This window comes from Solanum lycopersicum, chromosome 8, assembly GCF_036512215.1.
Source record: "Solanum lycopersicum chromosome 8, SLM_r2.1".
In the NCBI taxonomy this organism is placed as follows: domain Eukaryota; kingdom Viridiplantae; phylum Streptophyta; class Magnoliopsida; order Solanales; family Solanaceae; genus Solanum; species Solanum lycopersicum.
The window spans coordinates 61,316,667-61,333,682 of NC_090807.1; the positions used below are offsets into that span (position 1 = coordinate 61,316,667).

At 28.9% G+C, this 17,016-nt stretch overlaps 1 protein-coding gene across 3 annotated transcripts; it reads left to right on the plus strand.

Moving 5' to 3' along the window:
• The first annotated feature begins 8,078 nt into the window (after positions 1-8,078).
• On the plus strand, positions 8,079-15,561 carry LOC101257588 (pectin acetylesterase 8-like). Of its 3 annotated transcripts, none has more exons than XM_010327331.3 (13): positions 8,079-11,159; positions 11,462-11,583; positions 11,795-11,877; positions 12,537-12,666; positions 12,758-12,837; positions 12,946-13,073; positions 13,183-13,251; positions 13,385-13,445; positions 13,796-13,849; positions 13,931-14,008; positions 14,697-14,802; positions 14,946-15,091; positions 15,195-15,561. In XM_010327331.3, the coding sequence occupies exons 2-13, from the start codon at positions 11,463-11,465 to the stop codon at positions 15,330-15,332; spliced, it is 1,194 nt and encodes a 397-aa protein (XP_010325633.1). In that variant the 5' UTR covers positions 8,079-11,159; position 11,462; the 3' UTR covers positions 15,333-15,561. The 3 variants fall into 3 exon arrangements, with proteins under 3 accessions (XP_010325633.1, XP_010325632.1, XP_025888145.1); XM_010327330.3 differs by having other exon boundaries at positions 12,946-13,032; positions 13,127-13,251; XM_026032360.2 differs by lacking the exon at positions 13,931-14,008 and having other exon boundaries at positions 12,946-13,032; positions 13,127-13,251.
• Positions 15,562-17,016: the final 1,455 nt, after the last annotated feature.

The following is a 17,016-nucleotide window of genomic DNA, read 5'->3' on the forward strand; positions in this document are numbered from 1 at the left end:
GAGTATATTCAAAATTAAAGCAAAGACATAAATGCCAGTTAAAAATCTCTCTCTCTCACACACACATATATATATATATTGTCCTCAATTAATTTGTGCAACTAAATATAGAGAATTGTCTCCAAAAGAATATTAATACTAAAGCAAAAGCCAAAACCATGTACACATGTAGCCCAAAATGAGTTGACAATAATTTAAAATTTAAATTTTTTTTCATGTGACTGAGAAATGTAGATGCTTTGTAAGGTAGGGAAGAAAAATTAATAGTAAACTGAAAAGAAAGATTAATATATGAAGGAGAAAAATTAGACAATTAGGAAGAAAATCATTTCCTTTTCATTGGATCATACAGGCATTTAGGCCACCGACCAATATAAATAATATCGACGAATAAAAATTATATCGATAAACACAAATTACATCAACAATATAATTTGTATCATCAAATAGAGTTTGATCTGTGTATACAAAAGGATACAAACAACAAAGAAATTTGTATATTTAGATTGTAACGACGAAAATAATGGACCTCTCATTTGAAATGAGAGAACAAAACTGAACTTTATGCACACACATGAATATTTTATGGAACAAACTAATTGTCATTCTATCACCACAAATAATTAAATATGCATCAGAATATTTCGTACATATAAACACTAAATTTATTAATTAATTAAGCTCTATTTTTCGTTATTTTTTGGTCTCATTGGTAATGAAGAGAATCAAATTTAGCATCACAACTCACAAGTTACATACATCTTATTTTATATTAGTACCAAAAGAAAAAAAAAAGAAAAAATCACTACCTATATGAAAATATTTCGTAATAAATTGTGTTATATATTAATGTATATTATATTCCGAGACTGCTGCATGAATTCATAAATTTTAAATTTTGGATTTTCTTGTAATCTTGTTTGTAATATTCTTTCTCAAATACAAAAAATATTCTGTAAACACAAAATAAATAAGTAAAAAAGTTCATTCGTTAAGATTGTGAGCAAAAATTTATTTATTTTTGTTTCTTCTCTTTTAATATTTTCCCGTAATTCAAGGAATATTGTTAATAATACGTTACTCAAACATATGATGAGCGCAGTATATATATGTATTTGATCACAGGGACCAATCAGACAAATTTTGAGAGAACGATATATTTGACGCCTTGATCTCTTCGTGAATATCTCAAGAATTTATGTAGTATTCGAGATGTATTCAAAGAAACATGTTACCCTTTGTAATTGGTGTGAGCTAAGACTTATGATAAAATAGCCTTTAAAAATTCTAATAAAAATTAAATAAAAATCGTTTGATAGAATCTAACAAAATTTTGACATTTCTCTACCTACGTACCGTGCAAACTGATTTTTTTATATATATATATATTCCATGATTTTTTATTGTAAGGAATTGACATTTGGTTCTAGTAGCTGTCACTACTCACTAGTACTAAATTGATGCATCAACTAATTTAAATCCCTACAAGCACATGGACTTATAATTCTAAGATTGCTCCTCTTTTGGATTCATATTAATGCACCACTCATTTGCTATATTGAGTAGTGGAATTCCACTTGCCCCACTAAATAAACTTAAACTTTAATAACAAATTACAATTGATCTTTAAGCCAAAAGTTCAGTAAAGTATAATCATTTTGATTCTTAATTAAGAATAAAATCATTTTCCCCATTTTTCTAGATCTCATTTTGTTTTAAAATATGCAAAGTCAAAATATTCACATGATAAAAATAATTTAATTTCCAATATAAAATTTACGAAGTGACAGCCACTGATACAGTGAGGGAACACACTTTTTGGTCATTTATATTTACTGAGATTCATACATAGTTTACTTATTTTTAGAATAAAAATATATATAATTTTGTAATTTTACTGTTATAGCATGTAAAATCAAGTGATATTGTATGATATTAACTCAATATTCCCATTCAAAATAATGTTTTAATCTTTAAAATATAAAGTTGACCTAAAATAATGAATGTTTCACAAAATCAAAAAGTACTAGTACACTCTTTTTAAAAAAAAAATTGCCCTTGACGTATTTCTAATTATTCAATGATAATTATGTCAATCTAAAAAGGGGGGAAATTCAATAACTAAGGACATTCTAGTTAAAATCGTCTTAATTTTTAGATGAATTCCTTAATGTATATACACAAACCTAAAGTATTATTTTATCTGTTTCAATGTATATGACATGTTTGAAATTTAAAATTTAAATAAATTTATATTTTATCATAATTTTTTATATGTCTTTTAGATATTTTAAATTGTCATTTATTATAATTTATAATACTTTAATTGTAGTTTTCGAATGCATATATTTTGTTTTTAAAAAAATTAAGACCCTAATTTACAATCAAAATTAATTTTTTTGACTCTCGAGATGTTATTGAGATGGAAAAATAATTATTTTGGGCAAATGAAGTATTCTATAATAAATATTTCCTCTGTCCCTATTTAGTTGTCGTGGCACACATATTAAGACACCAATTATTATCATAGGTTAGTTACAATTTTATCCTTGACTTCAAAGATTATGCAACTCCCCAAATATAATAAATATATTTTCTATATTCAAAAAGCATGCATTACAACTTAGTAGTACTAGAAATTTTCTAGAATTAAATAAGGGCATATTAAGAAAAAAAATATTGTCCTTTTTTGATTTGTTAAAATGAACAAGTAAATATAGACAAATATAAAACGAAATATGAACAAGTAAAAAGATAAATATAAAAAAAAATATAAACAAGTAAATAAGAACGGATAAAATAATAAACTACAAGGAGCACATACATGAAATTAAGATTAATATTTTTTTAAGCGGGAGTGTGAACCTAGAATCCATGTGTTACTAATTTTTATATGCAAGAAAATCCATAGTATGTGACCTACTATATTTTATTAACATATCCTTTAAAAAATATACAACAATCTGACATCCTTCATAGAATGAAGAGAACCTAAACGTAATATATGCACACAGACAGATACATAAATAAATTCATTAAGAAAGCCCGAGGTTTTCATAATATATGTGGTTCACTAGATACATTTTTTTTCTTAATTAAAAGTATCTTAAATTCGAATTTTAGATATTAAAATATATTGTATTAGATAGGAAATAATTCATTTTAAATGAAATCGATGTAAGATAAGACAAAAAGAAAACAATTTCCCTCAAATGAAATCTATATAAGATAAGATAAACTATCAAGTTACTCTCAATTTCGCTTTCTATCATTACGAAATATAAAGTTAAATTTTAATCAGATTCAGATACAGATACGAAATGAATATTTTTTTAAAAAAATGAAATTTGATTCGTAACTTAGGGCATTGGAATTGGGAAATTTTGTAGGAATTCTTGGGGGAGGAAAAAGGCCTTTTAAGTAATCATTTGTTTTCACATGCAAATTACAAATGACAAATGCTCTATCAAAGCGAGACAACCAAACACCTAGGGCACGTTGCCCGACCCACCCGTTTTCAAAACATAACATTAATAAATGGTTCCAAAATTAAATAAAACAAAGGAATTGTCTTTATGGTTGGATAAAAGTGAGCAAAAGAATCCTTAAAAGGGAGAAAAAATAAAATGAGGTTTTAAAAATTAAAAATAAAAATTTTGTCAGAAAATTTGGCGAGTAAAATGACATATTTTATAATGTGTTATTTTACATTTTAAAAATATTTTTATCTTTATAACTTTAAATATCCTGCAATTAAAAAATAAAAAATAGATTAATTTATCTTAAAATAAAGAGAATACTATAGATTTTTTAAATTTCTCGTTAAATTCTGATATTTAGCACTACTCTTAAAAAATAATGATAATAAATAAATAAAATAATATATATATATATATATATATTTTAAAATTAAAAAAATAACAATAATAACATATTTAATGTAATTTTATAGGTGATATTAAAGGAGTAAAATATATACAAATTTTCATTCTTATTTATAAATGTAGTGAAATTACTTTTGAAATATTCTCAGCTCAAAAAAGTATTACTCCTTCCGTCTTAATTATGTGGCACTTTAATCGTAATTTCTTTTATATATCTTTTAATTATTTTGAATTATAAATTATTATGATTTATAGTATTTTTTACATAGTTTATAAAAAAAATTATTTGTATCAGATGTTTACGTTAAGTCAATGTATTGCGTAAATTAATAAAATAATGCACATATAAACTAATTATATTTTAGTAAAATAATTATTATTTTAAAAACATAACATACATATATATATATATATTAACTTGATATAAATGTTTAATACGTCCGAGTTTTACCCAAGTACCAGTATCATCTTATTTACAAGTGTATTTAAGCGCCGAAAAGTGGTGCACCATAAAGGACCCACCTTTTAAGTATCCATTAGGTGGATGACAGCTGTCCTCTTAATTCTCAAGTGTATTTATGCTTTGCCTAAATTAATCACCGGCATCCTCGTGTTCACATGTTTTCTTCTCTACAATAAATATATATTGTATATATGGATTAAATATTATATTTCATATACATATTTTAATTTTAATACGGTTAACAAACTATTTTATTTCACAACCCCAAAAATATAAAACAATTGAATGAAAAAAAACAAACAATTGCTAATCGGTTGTGAAAGAAAATTATAAAGTGATATTTGGGTGCATTTTGTGTGGACGAAATATTTAAAGTATTGCTAGTTGTTGGTGTAAATAAATTAGAAGTAGTACACTACAAGTCTATCATAAAAGACACATTTAATACTATAAGATTTTATTTTTAAGTAATAATTGAGTTAATATTATTATATTTAAAATTGTCAAAGTCTTTAATGCTATTTACGTAAAACATTAATTAGAAATATTATATTAATTATTTATGTTAAATATAACGTAGTGACAATAATATTATTTCTATTAATTAATTGTCAGTAAATTCTTTATTTATTTCAGTGATGTAAATCATATTTCTTGTATGGACGAAAATACTCAAATTATTGTAAAATCACTTGTGAAAGAGAATTGGAAGTGACAGACTGTTTCCTTTGTATTTTCTCGGTTGCCTCTCAAACCGTGCCAATTATTTTATAATTAAAAGTAACAATTCGGTAAAAAATAAAAAAATTTATGTTAATGATTAATGAGATATATTTTTAAACGATTCTTCGCCTTTTTGAGTTAAACATGAAAATGCAAGTTATGCCCATATTTAAAATTAGAAAAAGTGTAATAAACGAGTATCCTAATTTACAGTGTGCCAATCACCAAAAGCAATTTTTGAGACAAAAGTTTATGGGACAAATAACTTTTAAGGTACAAACTAAATAGACAGAATTTACCTTTTTCTTTAGAGGGTGGAGATGCATCATCAAGTGGAGTAAATGTTTGGTCATGCGATATTATATCATGATATAATATCATGAGATGAAATTAGTGTTTATACATGTGATTTTACGTTAATTCGATCTCATGATTTCATATCATGAGATGTAATTTCATATTCTCCAAAAAATATGATATGAAATAACATGGTGATTCCAGATAATGATTTGAGATATTTTAATATAAAAATTGATCCACACGTTTATATTTTGTTAAAACAACCACACATTTATATTTACTAACCATTTATTTCATACATAAATAAAATTTATAATCACATCATAACTTTTTAAGATTTGTTATTCTCACCAATATATAGTAACTTTAACTCACACAAGTACCGATTCTTAAAATATAAAATATTTATGGTCTATAAAAATGAAAATATAGTTGCGAATGATATTGACCAACAAATGACTCAAAGTAACAATGTTGGTTCATCTTCTCAGTCACATGATCGAGATATGCAAGTTCAACTTGAGAAATTGTAAGTATTATGTGGAAGAATTATATTAAAAACTCGTACACTACAATTTATGTTCAATTTTTTTTTATTAAATTAAAGCTACATGACACAATTACTTAAGTGGAGTACAAATGCTTTTGTAATAATTTATTATGCGATTTAATAATTTTTTATTTGATAAGATTGAATAAACATATGGGCTATTTTAATAATTTTACAACTTATGGGATTTTCATGTTTATAAGAATATATACAACACAAAAATTCTATATCGCATGTCCAAACAAAACATCAATTTCATCTTATGATTCCATATTCATATCATGATACCATATCGCATGGCCAAACCAGTCCTAAAACTAGTAAAATTTGTGGTGTATTTGAATTATCAACATTTGGCTTAAGTATGTACTAGATATGATAAAATTAGTCCAAAAGGGCACATTAAATTTTTTTTCTAACCAAAAGATTAAAATCGCTAATAATGTAGCGATTTTTTTTTGACACCGTTAACAGATCAAAATCCCTTGATTTTTTTTGAATCGTTGCTGTTGCAGCGTTATTATTAATTTGTGAAATATTTTTTTAAGAAATCGCTGGCAATAGAGTTAATAGGTAATTAAGTGCAGCAAACTACTTTCTTCTAAGTTCTATCTATTTATTAACATTATGTTTGGAGGTTCTTTTACACTTTCTTCACTTATAAAATATCATAGAAAGTGTATAATATTACTAAAAATAATAATGGGGAGACCACTTTATTGTGAGAAAGTTGGTCTTAATAGAGAGAGATGAACTACAGAAGAAAGACGAAATTCTCATCAACTATTTTAGTAAAAAGTTTTTTAGTTTTTTTTCAATTAATCAACATGTAAATTTCTGTCGACTTTGTAAAATAAAAAAATAGTCAAAATCGCTATCGAGGCAGCGATTGAATTTTCTTGGTTATATCGTTGCACAGCCAGTGACTTTACTTTTCAAAAAGAAAAAATTGGCCAAAATCGCTGCACAGACAGTAATACTCTTTAAAAAAAATTAAAGAAGAATTTTCGAGAAAATTGCTCGTGGGTCAGCCATTTTAACTTTAATGGGAGTAACGAAATGACAAAAAATCGCTACTGGCATAGCAATTTTATCCCTTTGGTCAATTTTTTTTTGCCATTTAGACTCCAAACTCGATATAATTATACATGTAATCCCATTTTAATTTCTTAAGCTCAATAATGCGGCCTAATTAGTTACTTAAATTGTGTTTTAACATGTATACGTACGTATCTTTAGTATTTCGTTTCTCACGAGGAGAAGATCCATCATTTAGACTCTGCGAATATACCTCATTTTAATAACCGATGTGAGGATTCATTTGCATTTGTTTGAAAAGTATCTTCAGTTTTGAAAATATATGAATCTTGCGCCTAACTATATCTTTAAAACATAATCCACGAGATTGACCAATTTAATAGAATATGTGAGACTCTATATTAAACATGAAAGATCGATAAATAAAGAATTAGGACGAGTACTCCTAAAATAACCTTCGACCTAACTTAATGTTGTCTTAACCCGATAAAGAGAACCACTAATTCCTTTAGTGATCGATATAAAAATTCAACACCCCTCACACATTCAAAACTTACATCACATGTAGGGGTGACAAACGGTTGGATTAGATTGAATTTGCATGGGTTGAATATGGTTTGAGAAAAAAATGATTTGGACCACAATCCATCCAAATATAATATGGACAAATATTGATTTGGTCAAATATGGTCTAGGCAAAATGGTTCTAACCCATTTAGATAAATTTATTTTCCAAAAACATAAATGTAGCTCTGCCCACATAACACCCTCCCCCCCACCCCCCTCAATAAAAAGAATAATAATTTATTTTTACAAAAATAAAAATAAAATTGACCCCCCTCCCACCCCCTGCCCCCCTCCCCCCCTCCCACCTTCCACCAACCTACACCTATTTATTTTTTTCAAAAACAAAAAAAAATCTATTTTTGCAAAAAATAAAAATAAAAATTTACCCTCTGCCCTCCACTCCTACCTTCCACCAACCTATCCCTAATTTTTTCTTATTTTTTTTAAAAAAAGATCTATTTTTCCAAAAAAAATATTTATCCCCCCTCTCCAGCCTTCCACCAAATTACTCCTAAGTTTTTTTTTGGTCAAATACAATTTTTTTTTTTTTTAATTAAGTTTCAAAAGTGAAAATAAGTGATCTAATATGGATCAAATAGATACCCATATTTAACTCATTTTGACCATATTTATATAAATTCTTAAAATAATTTGAAACCCATATTTAATCAATTAAAATATGAGTGATCTAATTCATTAAATATGAACAAAATGAATTCATTTTATTAATATGTACTGAAATTGTCACCCCTAATTTTCACATGTGATAGGGAATCAAGGGTTTTATACCACTTGATTTATCTGATGCTTGACTGAAGCTTACTTGCAAGCACAACATCTGTCTCTTAGTCCTCTTTGGACAACCTTTAATCAAAAGAGGATGGGTGCAACACGGCAAAAGATCTAACAACAAGTTGCCAACATTCTCAACTAACTTAACGTAACTCTTTTTGTTTCAATATGGATACAAGATCCAAATTTGTAGATTGCTACAAACAAGAGAACAAAAGAAGGTGAGAGCTTAGTTACGTCTAAAACTCTAACTCAAAATATTTAAAATCCTTTATGCATGTTTTACAAGTGTAAGGGTATACAAAAATAAAATAAAATTATGCATTACCTTTAACTTGTTTCGAATTTTCAATTACACAACTAAATTATTTTATACGGCTCCTTGTATATATATATACGCACTTAGGAAGGGATTTTAGAGTTTTTAGATATTTTTAGACAAAATTGTTCGAATGAAAACAAAATTGCTTAAGAATACTAGTGCACAAAAAATTGAAAAGTTAGACCTTACCACTGAAGGACATAGTATAATGACAATTGGTCTTACTTTTTTTCTTAATTAGAAACTTTGATATTATGTTTTGGGTATAAAAAGAATTTTAAATATTTTTTATAAGAAAAAAGATTGTAGTTGGATACAAATCAGTCGGTGAAAAATGAGTAGGCAAGTACACGATTTATAATGGTCAACTTCGAGCTACTGAGTGACAATTAATCGATGGGACTTCCATCATGTAGTTGGGTATAAATAAGCTAGATGAGTCAATTTAAAGATCTAAAATGTGAATGAATTTCGGAAAAAAAATAAAATTGTACCCGTAGCATCTATATTTGTTCTGCTTAGCCTTATCCCCCCTCTAGGGGTATTATAATAATAGATTCTATAAAAATTGGACGATACTATTTGATCAAAAATCTATTGAGACATATACTAATAACCATATGTTAAGATATAATATTTATTAATAAATATTTGCTCAGTTTTAATAGATCTTATATTTGTTTATGGTGTCTATTTACTTGTATAGTTGATGATTAGTGTGTAGAGTTTTAGCTTATACACATAGAATTAAATCATCGATTCTTATAAGTATAAAGTTTTTTTATTCACAATCTATGATGAAAATTGGACATGTCATCGATACGATTGTAGCATAAGTATATATGTAATTTATCTTGATTAAGGGAACGATGTAGTTTCAACTTCTTGTGCTAGTGCATTTTGTATGTATTGAATATGATCGAGTACAAATAGTTATTTTAGAATGGCTGGAAAAAGAACATATTCTCTAAACTATTAAATATACATATATTTTTAATCATGACATAACTATTATGATCTGTGTATATTAATGATCGTTTTGATTTATTAAAATGTGAGATTTTGAGATGAGTCAATGTATCTGGTAGATTAGATGATAATACTATATATTGATGAATAATAAGTTAGTTGATGAAATTCATGTCTCGTTATAGAGATTGATTGATATGTCTTTTTGAGAAACTTACAAGTTTTCATCGTGTTAAACCTTGCAAGTGAATTCATGAATCAGACATATGAAATAAGTTAAGTAGTACTCTAAAGGACATTAATCATTAGATTAAATTCGTCAATAATTTAATTTATTGATTATTATCTGTAATCTTAACATGGAGAATTACGTAAGTGTTTTATGTAAAATTTTGAAATATAAATAGAGAGTGCAATTACGATTTTCTAATGGAATGATTTGTAATTTATTATGATAAAAATAAATTCAAATTAATTATTTGAATTACTTCCATAGTAGGAAGCATCAGTAATTAATTTTATAGTTCACCGTGCCCATATTTTAACTAAAACTTAGAATCTTATTTTCAAGGGAAAAGAAAAAAAGAGTGTACTTTTTTTTTAAAAAAAAACAACGTTTGTTTGTTTTCTTAAGAAGGAAAATAACTACTTTAGACCGGAAAGAAATCTCTATAAATTAGATTTATCCTAACTTAGAAAGACAGTCAGTTTTCTATATACTATATTTTTCCACCTAGAAGAGAACATTATAGTTTTTGTCTATCTCGTGGATTCACATTCGTTTGAAGATATCCGTTCACGCTTCAAAACGTATTTATTAAATTAAATTTCTGCAAGTTTATGTAATCTAGCATAATTATAATTTATATTTTAGTATAAATATATTAATTATCTATTATTCATGTAAGTACTAAGATTTTAAACTAGTGACAAACTTTTAATTTTCCTTTCATTACTATATTTCTAAAATAATGGATCTCATGAATGAATCTTACGTACGTATTTTAAATTAATTGAACTCTATAAATATAGCGAAGAAACCTAGCCTCTCTTCGTTCTCACTCTTGATTGTCAATTCGGATCGATATTCAATGTGGAGCGCGTAAAACGATAAGATTCGTGATATATGTCATTCGGGTCGGGTCATATATCAAATCATACCAAACTACTCAACAAAATAGCCAATAGAAAAAAACAAACAAAAAAACAGTAAACACCAAAATTAAAAAAAAAAAAATACACTTTTAAAAAATAAAATTTCTCTGCGAATAAGTGTCGGCTGCTTCTTTATTTCTTGGGTTCTGTATTTGCAAAATCGTTTCTATAAAAATCCATTCTTTTTCTTATAAACAAAACAAAAAAGCTGTTTAAGGAACAGAATCAAAAATTTTCTTGGATTTTTTTTATCATATGGTTTTAGTTTACATCTACATTTGTTGTTGGAGCTTATTTTAGCTTCAAAATAACAACACTGAACTGGATTCAGTGTAAAATTTCATCCCAAAAAATCCCATTTTGAGATTTTCTCAATCTCTTCATTGCCATTTTCAGGTACTTTTTTTTTTCTTTCTTCAAATCTTGATTTTTATTTTGTTCTGATAAAAAGGGTTTAATACCATTGGTGTCACTTTCTCTGTCATGGGGTTTTGTTAAAGTACAATTTTGATGCTAAATATGGGTAAAAACATATTTTTTTGGTATAAAAATGTAATCTTTATGTAATTGGGATGTGTTAATACTTTTAAACTTTTTGTTTGTGATTGGTCAGTTTGCTCTGTTTAACTGTGGCTTCTTCATGTTCTTAGAACTTTGTGTATTGATATTATTATTTTTTTTAATAAAATGATTTGCAGAATGGTAAATGGGACTGTGCAACAATGGATATATTCATTAGTTACTTTTTCGATTATTTTTGGAACTGAAGCACTCTTTGTAAATATTACTTACGTTCTCAGTGGGGTGGCAAAAGGAGCAGGTAAGAATTGTTTTTCTTTTTGTTTCGAACTAAGCTAGCGTTTTACTATAGATTTTGAAAATTTATCATGTATGTCCAAACACAAAATTTCAGATCACGACTTCAAAAACTCGAAATTTTAAGATTTAACTTCAAAATCTATGGTCAGACGAGAGTTTAAGTTTATGAATGTGGAAATGTGTTGATTTTGATGTCATTGATGTGTTTGCAGTATGTCTGGATGGGAGTCCACCGGCATATCATCATGACAAAGGATTTGGTACAGGGGTTAACAGTTGGTTAATCCAAATGGAGGTCTGTTTATCTAATCACAATTTCTATGACTAGAGTTTAAGTTAGATAACTAGGCTTGTTGATCGATAGACTTCTGTGCGAAAGACAGAATTGGAAGAACTTTATTGTTGTTGCATTTTTTTGGATCATATTTCTATCCCAATACAAATTATTTGGATTTTTGTTTTCAATATTCTGGTATCTAAGTAGAGTTCTTGCCCTAGTGATTTATAAAATACAGAAGGAGAAAATGATGCATGAATAATATGCAGGAACATTTTAAAATTTGATTATGAGGGTTAATGATCTATAAATTCACCAGCCATAACTTGAAAGGGTGACTGAGTTGGTTGAGCAGGGGATCTCCCAAATGAGGGGTCTCAGGTTTGAGATGCTCAACATGCTTTCTCGGTCAAACTTGTTGCACGGAGCTCACCTAGTGTAGTTTACCTGTCATGTGTGGTTTGCGGGTGGGGGATTTCCCTGTATGCACCCTAAAGGTAGCGGCTGCAGATTCCCTGTCATTAAAAAATAACAGTTCACCAACCATATTGCCTAGGGTACATCTATGAATAATATCTAAAGATGCTTTTGACAGAAACCTTTTGAAGTATCTCTATGAGTGTTGAATGGACAAGATGTATTTGTATAGAAATTCAATGTTAAAATTTTATTTTCAGGGAGGAGGTTGGTGCAATAATGTCACCACTTGTCTTTCCCGAAAGAATACTCGCTTGGGATCATCTAAGCAGATGGTAGAAAATCTCGCATTTTCAGGGATTCTCAGCAACAAGCCTCAGTTTAATCCAGGTAGAGCTTTCACTGATTTTGGTATTGCTGGCTCTCATGAATAATATTTTTCCTGTCTGAATAACAGTGTTACATCTTATTTAAATTGTAGACTTCTATAACTGGAACAGAGTAAAGGTTGGATATTGTGATGGATCATCCTTTACTGGTGATGTTCAAGAAGTCAATCCGGTAATTTTGAGTTAATACTGATAGTCTTGATTCGTCCTAAACAATGGTTCTCTCAATATCTCATAAAGAAACCGTAATGATTCTGATGAAATCCTTTGTACATATCAGATTACTAAACTTCACTTCAGAGGGGCACGGGTTTTTCTTGCTGTTATGGAGGAATTGTTGGCAAAAGGAATGAAGAATGCTGAAAATGTACCGCCTTTTGCCTTCTTATCTCTATCTCAGATGCTTAGGTGCTCGTAACACTTCACTGTTGACTGGCTCACAAATCAAGTTCTAATGTTAGGCTATTCTGTCTGGATGTTCAGCTGGCGGATTGACTTCAATTTTACATTGTGACAGCTTCAAAGCACTCCTACCAATGGGTGCTAAAGTAAAGTGCTTTTCGGATGCTGGTTATTTTATCGATGTGTAAGGATTTTTATAGTTTATTTCTATCCTGGTGTTCTCCAATTACCAAAAAAACAAAAACCTTGGTGTTCTTAAAGCTTTCAAGAATTTTACTTTCCTTCGACTGCTAGTGTAATTCTCTCTTTTATTGCAGGAAAGATATTTCTGGTGCGCCTCATATTGAAGAATACTTCAGAGATGTTGTTAGCTTACATGTATGTTTCTTTAACATCCTTCTCATGGGAGTTCCATTATAGTTTTGGTTGTAGCTAGCTCCACATTCTTCTTTCATCTTCTGGATGTGTCAAGGCTTATTATGAGCAATCCATGGTTTAGCCAGCCATTATTCAATCTGATTTGTGAAGTGAACATCCTGTAGATTGTTATGTAATCTTTCCTTTTCTCTTTAGAGGATAAAAATGTTGGAAATCTGTAGCTTTTTATCTCCTTCTCTATGAACTTCCATTTTCTAATGTTACTTGTGTCTAGAAAAAGAAGAAATAGTGAAGTCAACGGAGAGACTTAAGATAAATTTGATGTTCATTTTACCTTATATTGGCTTCAGGGTTCTGCCAAAAATCTGCCACCAGTGTGTACCTCAAGGTTGAAGCCGGATTTGGTAAGAGCTGTTTCTTTCATAATATAGTTTCTGCCTTTTACTTTACTGCATCTTACACCAATAACCCAATGCATCTTTCAGTGTTTTTTCCCGCAAAATGTTGCTCAACACGTGCGGACACCACTTTTCCTAGTTAATGCAGCCTATGATTCCTGGCAGGTAAAGAGCATTTCTGGAAACTCCAACTCCTGTTGGATTGTGCTATCTTCTCTTCTAGAATTTCCTTTCTCTGCTATATTTCAATCCTCGATTGTTTTATAATTATTGCCTTTTTAGCTCCATTGGATTTGAAAACTTTTGCATTTCTGTGGTGTTTGTGATACAATACCTCACCTAAAACTTATAGAGGGAGATTTGGTGTTAGGCAGCACACTTTTGGATACTGTATGTTGACTTTTTAGGTAATAAGTACTTGAAACCTGCTTTTCGTCTTCTGTGAGTGATTTCATTGCGTTGACACAAACGTTGGACAAGATATGTCATTGACACATAGCATGAATCATCTCAGAATTGCGAACACCATCAATAATCTGATCAAGATTTAAAGTTCCTGGGCTAAATACGGATATGAGTTCTGATCCTTTCAAGACTCTGATCTCATGAGATTGCCTTGTTTATCCGATAACTTTGTATTACATGGATACCACTGATATATTTATAAACCAAAGTGGAATTACTTGGTCTTCCTGACTTAGTATTATTATCTGGCTTCAGATAAGAACAGTTTGGCTCCCAGACTTGCTGATCCCCGTGTGTCTGACACATCCATCCGATACGCCATGAATAACAATGTAGAAAAAAGTATAAAATTACTTGATTTTCCTGACTTGGTATTATTTGAATTCAGATAAAGAACATTTTGGCTCCTGATGTTGCTGATCCCTATGGGGTCTGGCTCAACTGCAAACTTGACATACTGAAATGCTCTTCCAGGCAGCTTCAAATTATGCATGGTCAGGACTCTAATCCCTCAATACCTCTACGTTGAATTTGAATTTTAGATGATACAATATGACGTCTAAGCTTTCATTCCGAAATAGAAAAGATACATTTTTCATTTGTTCATGATGTCTGACAGTTGAGACTCATTCATCAGGTTATAGATTGTTGTTTCTGAGAGCATTAAATGCGCTCGGCCCTTCTTCATCAAGAGGGTATTTCATCAACTCCTGCTACGCACACTGTCAAACTGAAGTTCAAGAAACATGGTACAGGGCTGACTCTCCTAAGTTAGCAAACAAGGTAAGAAATTAACTGAACTCTAACATGTTCGTTTAACTTCTTATTGGCGTAGACCATTCGTGTAGTAGAACCACTGATTCTGCTAAAAATGTGTTCTCTGCAGACTATAGCCAAAGCACTCGGAGACTGGTTTTACGACAAAAATCCATTCCAGAAGATTGATTGCCCTTACCCTTGTGACAAAACGTGTCACAACCGTGTTTTTGATCCGAATGTCCACACTTTCAACATTGATATATAAAATCATTGATAGAAGTTATTCTTTGAGATCATTGATATGAAAAATCAGAAACTCCCAAAGGGAAATAGAAAATATAGAAGGAAAGAAGCTTGTATTGATTTGTTAAATATTTCACAATAAGGGAAAAGTTATCATGGCATAACATTGTATGCTGTGATGCCCTATACAGATACTATATATGTATTCTTATGCAATTAGTAAAGATAATCCCAATAAAATTGATTTTACACTTGTTTGCTTGTCAAATGCAATGTATATACATATATTATACACCGGTCAGAAAGTTTTTATTTTGTTTAGGTTTGTGTGCGTGTTTTTTTTTTATGAGAAACTACCTAAGTATACAACGTTGCTATCATATTTACTAATTTTTCATATAGTTTGAAATAGTTACATATTATTTTACCTTTTAGTAATTTCATACCATATTTCAGATATATGTGTACATATTACATACGACGTAATTTACATGTATTTGTGATACCAGATACACAAGCAAGATATGAATATGACGAGCAAGATGTAAGGAAAACGAGCGATATTTGTCTATATATCTAAGATACATGCTAATCACACTAGAACACTTATACATGTGTCTAGTGAAATTCGCATGTATCTGACATACTAGATACACGAACAAAATATGTGAATATGGAAAGCGAGATGGGAGGAAGGCAAAAGAGATTTGTCTATGTATCTTAGAGACATACGAATTTCCTTGGATATAATGTATCTGGAATAAATGACCCCATATATCCTGAGATACACGTATTTGGACGCACCAAAATTTGATAAGATTCATAATATTACAAAAGAAAAGAAAATAAAAGTAAAAATAATAAAATATATATGAGATTCATCGATCATCTGGATTTCCTTTGGCATTATTATGAAGTATTCCGGAGAAAAAACCTTGTTGATATTTTTGTCCTACAACAAACAAAAACAGCTGTAAATTTTACACAATTGATAGTTATAAATGAAACAAAAAGAAACAGATATAAAAAAAAAAAAAAAGCTTAGCTTGAGATAATTAGGATTACATGTTAGCAACAAGAAATTTGTTCTTCTTGAAAGGGTTGATGATATTGAAATGAGGATTTAGAGGGAAATGCATGATTATGCTGTAGAAGTAGATGTGAAGGACAACTATGATTTTACCTCTATTTTGTAAAGAAAAATAATACTCCATAGAAGTAACTCTTATTAAAAGAACTAATTAAGTGTTTTCTTATTTGAATTCTAAATTTGAAATTATATATATATTTTTTATAAATAGTGATCGGTCATATGATAATTTTAGATGGAGTGATAATAGAGATAGACGCTGATCTGTTACCTAATAAGTATCCTAGTCTAGTCTTTAGTTATACATAATCAATAATATAACACGTCAATTAGAAAAAACTCACAGTGTTCAGCTATGCATAATCAATACTACCTAATTATATTTTTATTGAAAAAAAATATATAGTTTCAAAGTTAAATCAGTAATCGTGAACTCACATTATTTGTCGCTACATTATTCTTTCAAAGGGAATGTAAAATTACAAATATTCTGCGTAAGTCATTTATCGTAAACATTAATTAATATTAAAGTGTACTGCTACATGGCGTGTGCACACTTCAAATGCAAATTTTTTTATGTTATGGTCTTCTTTATTTTAATATTCTTAAGCCAAGA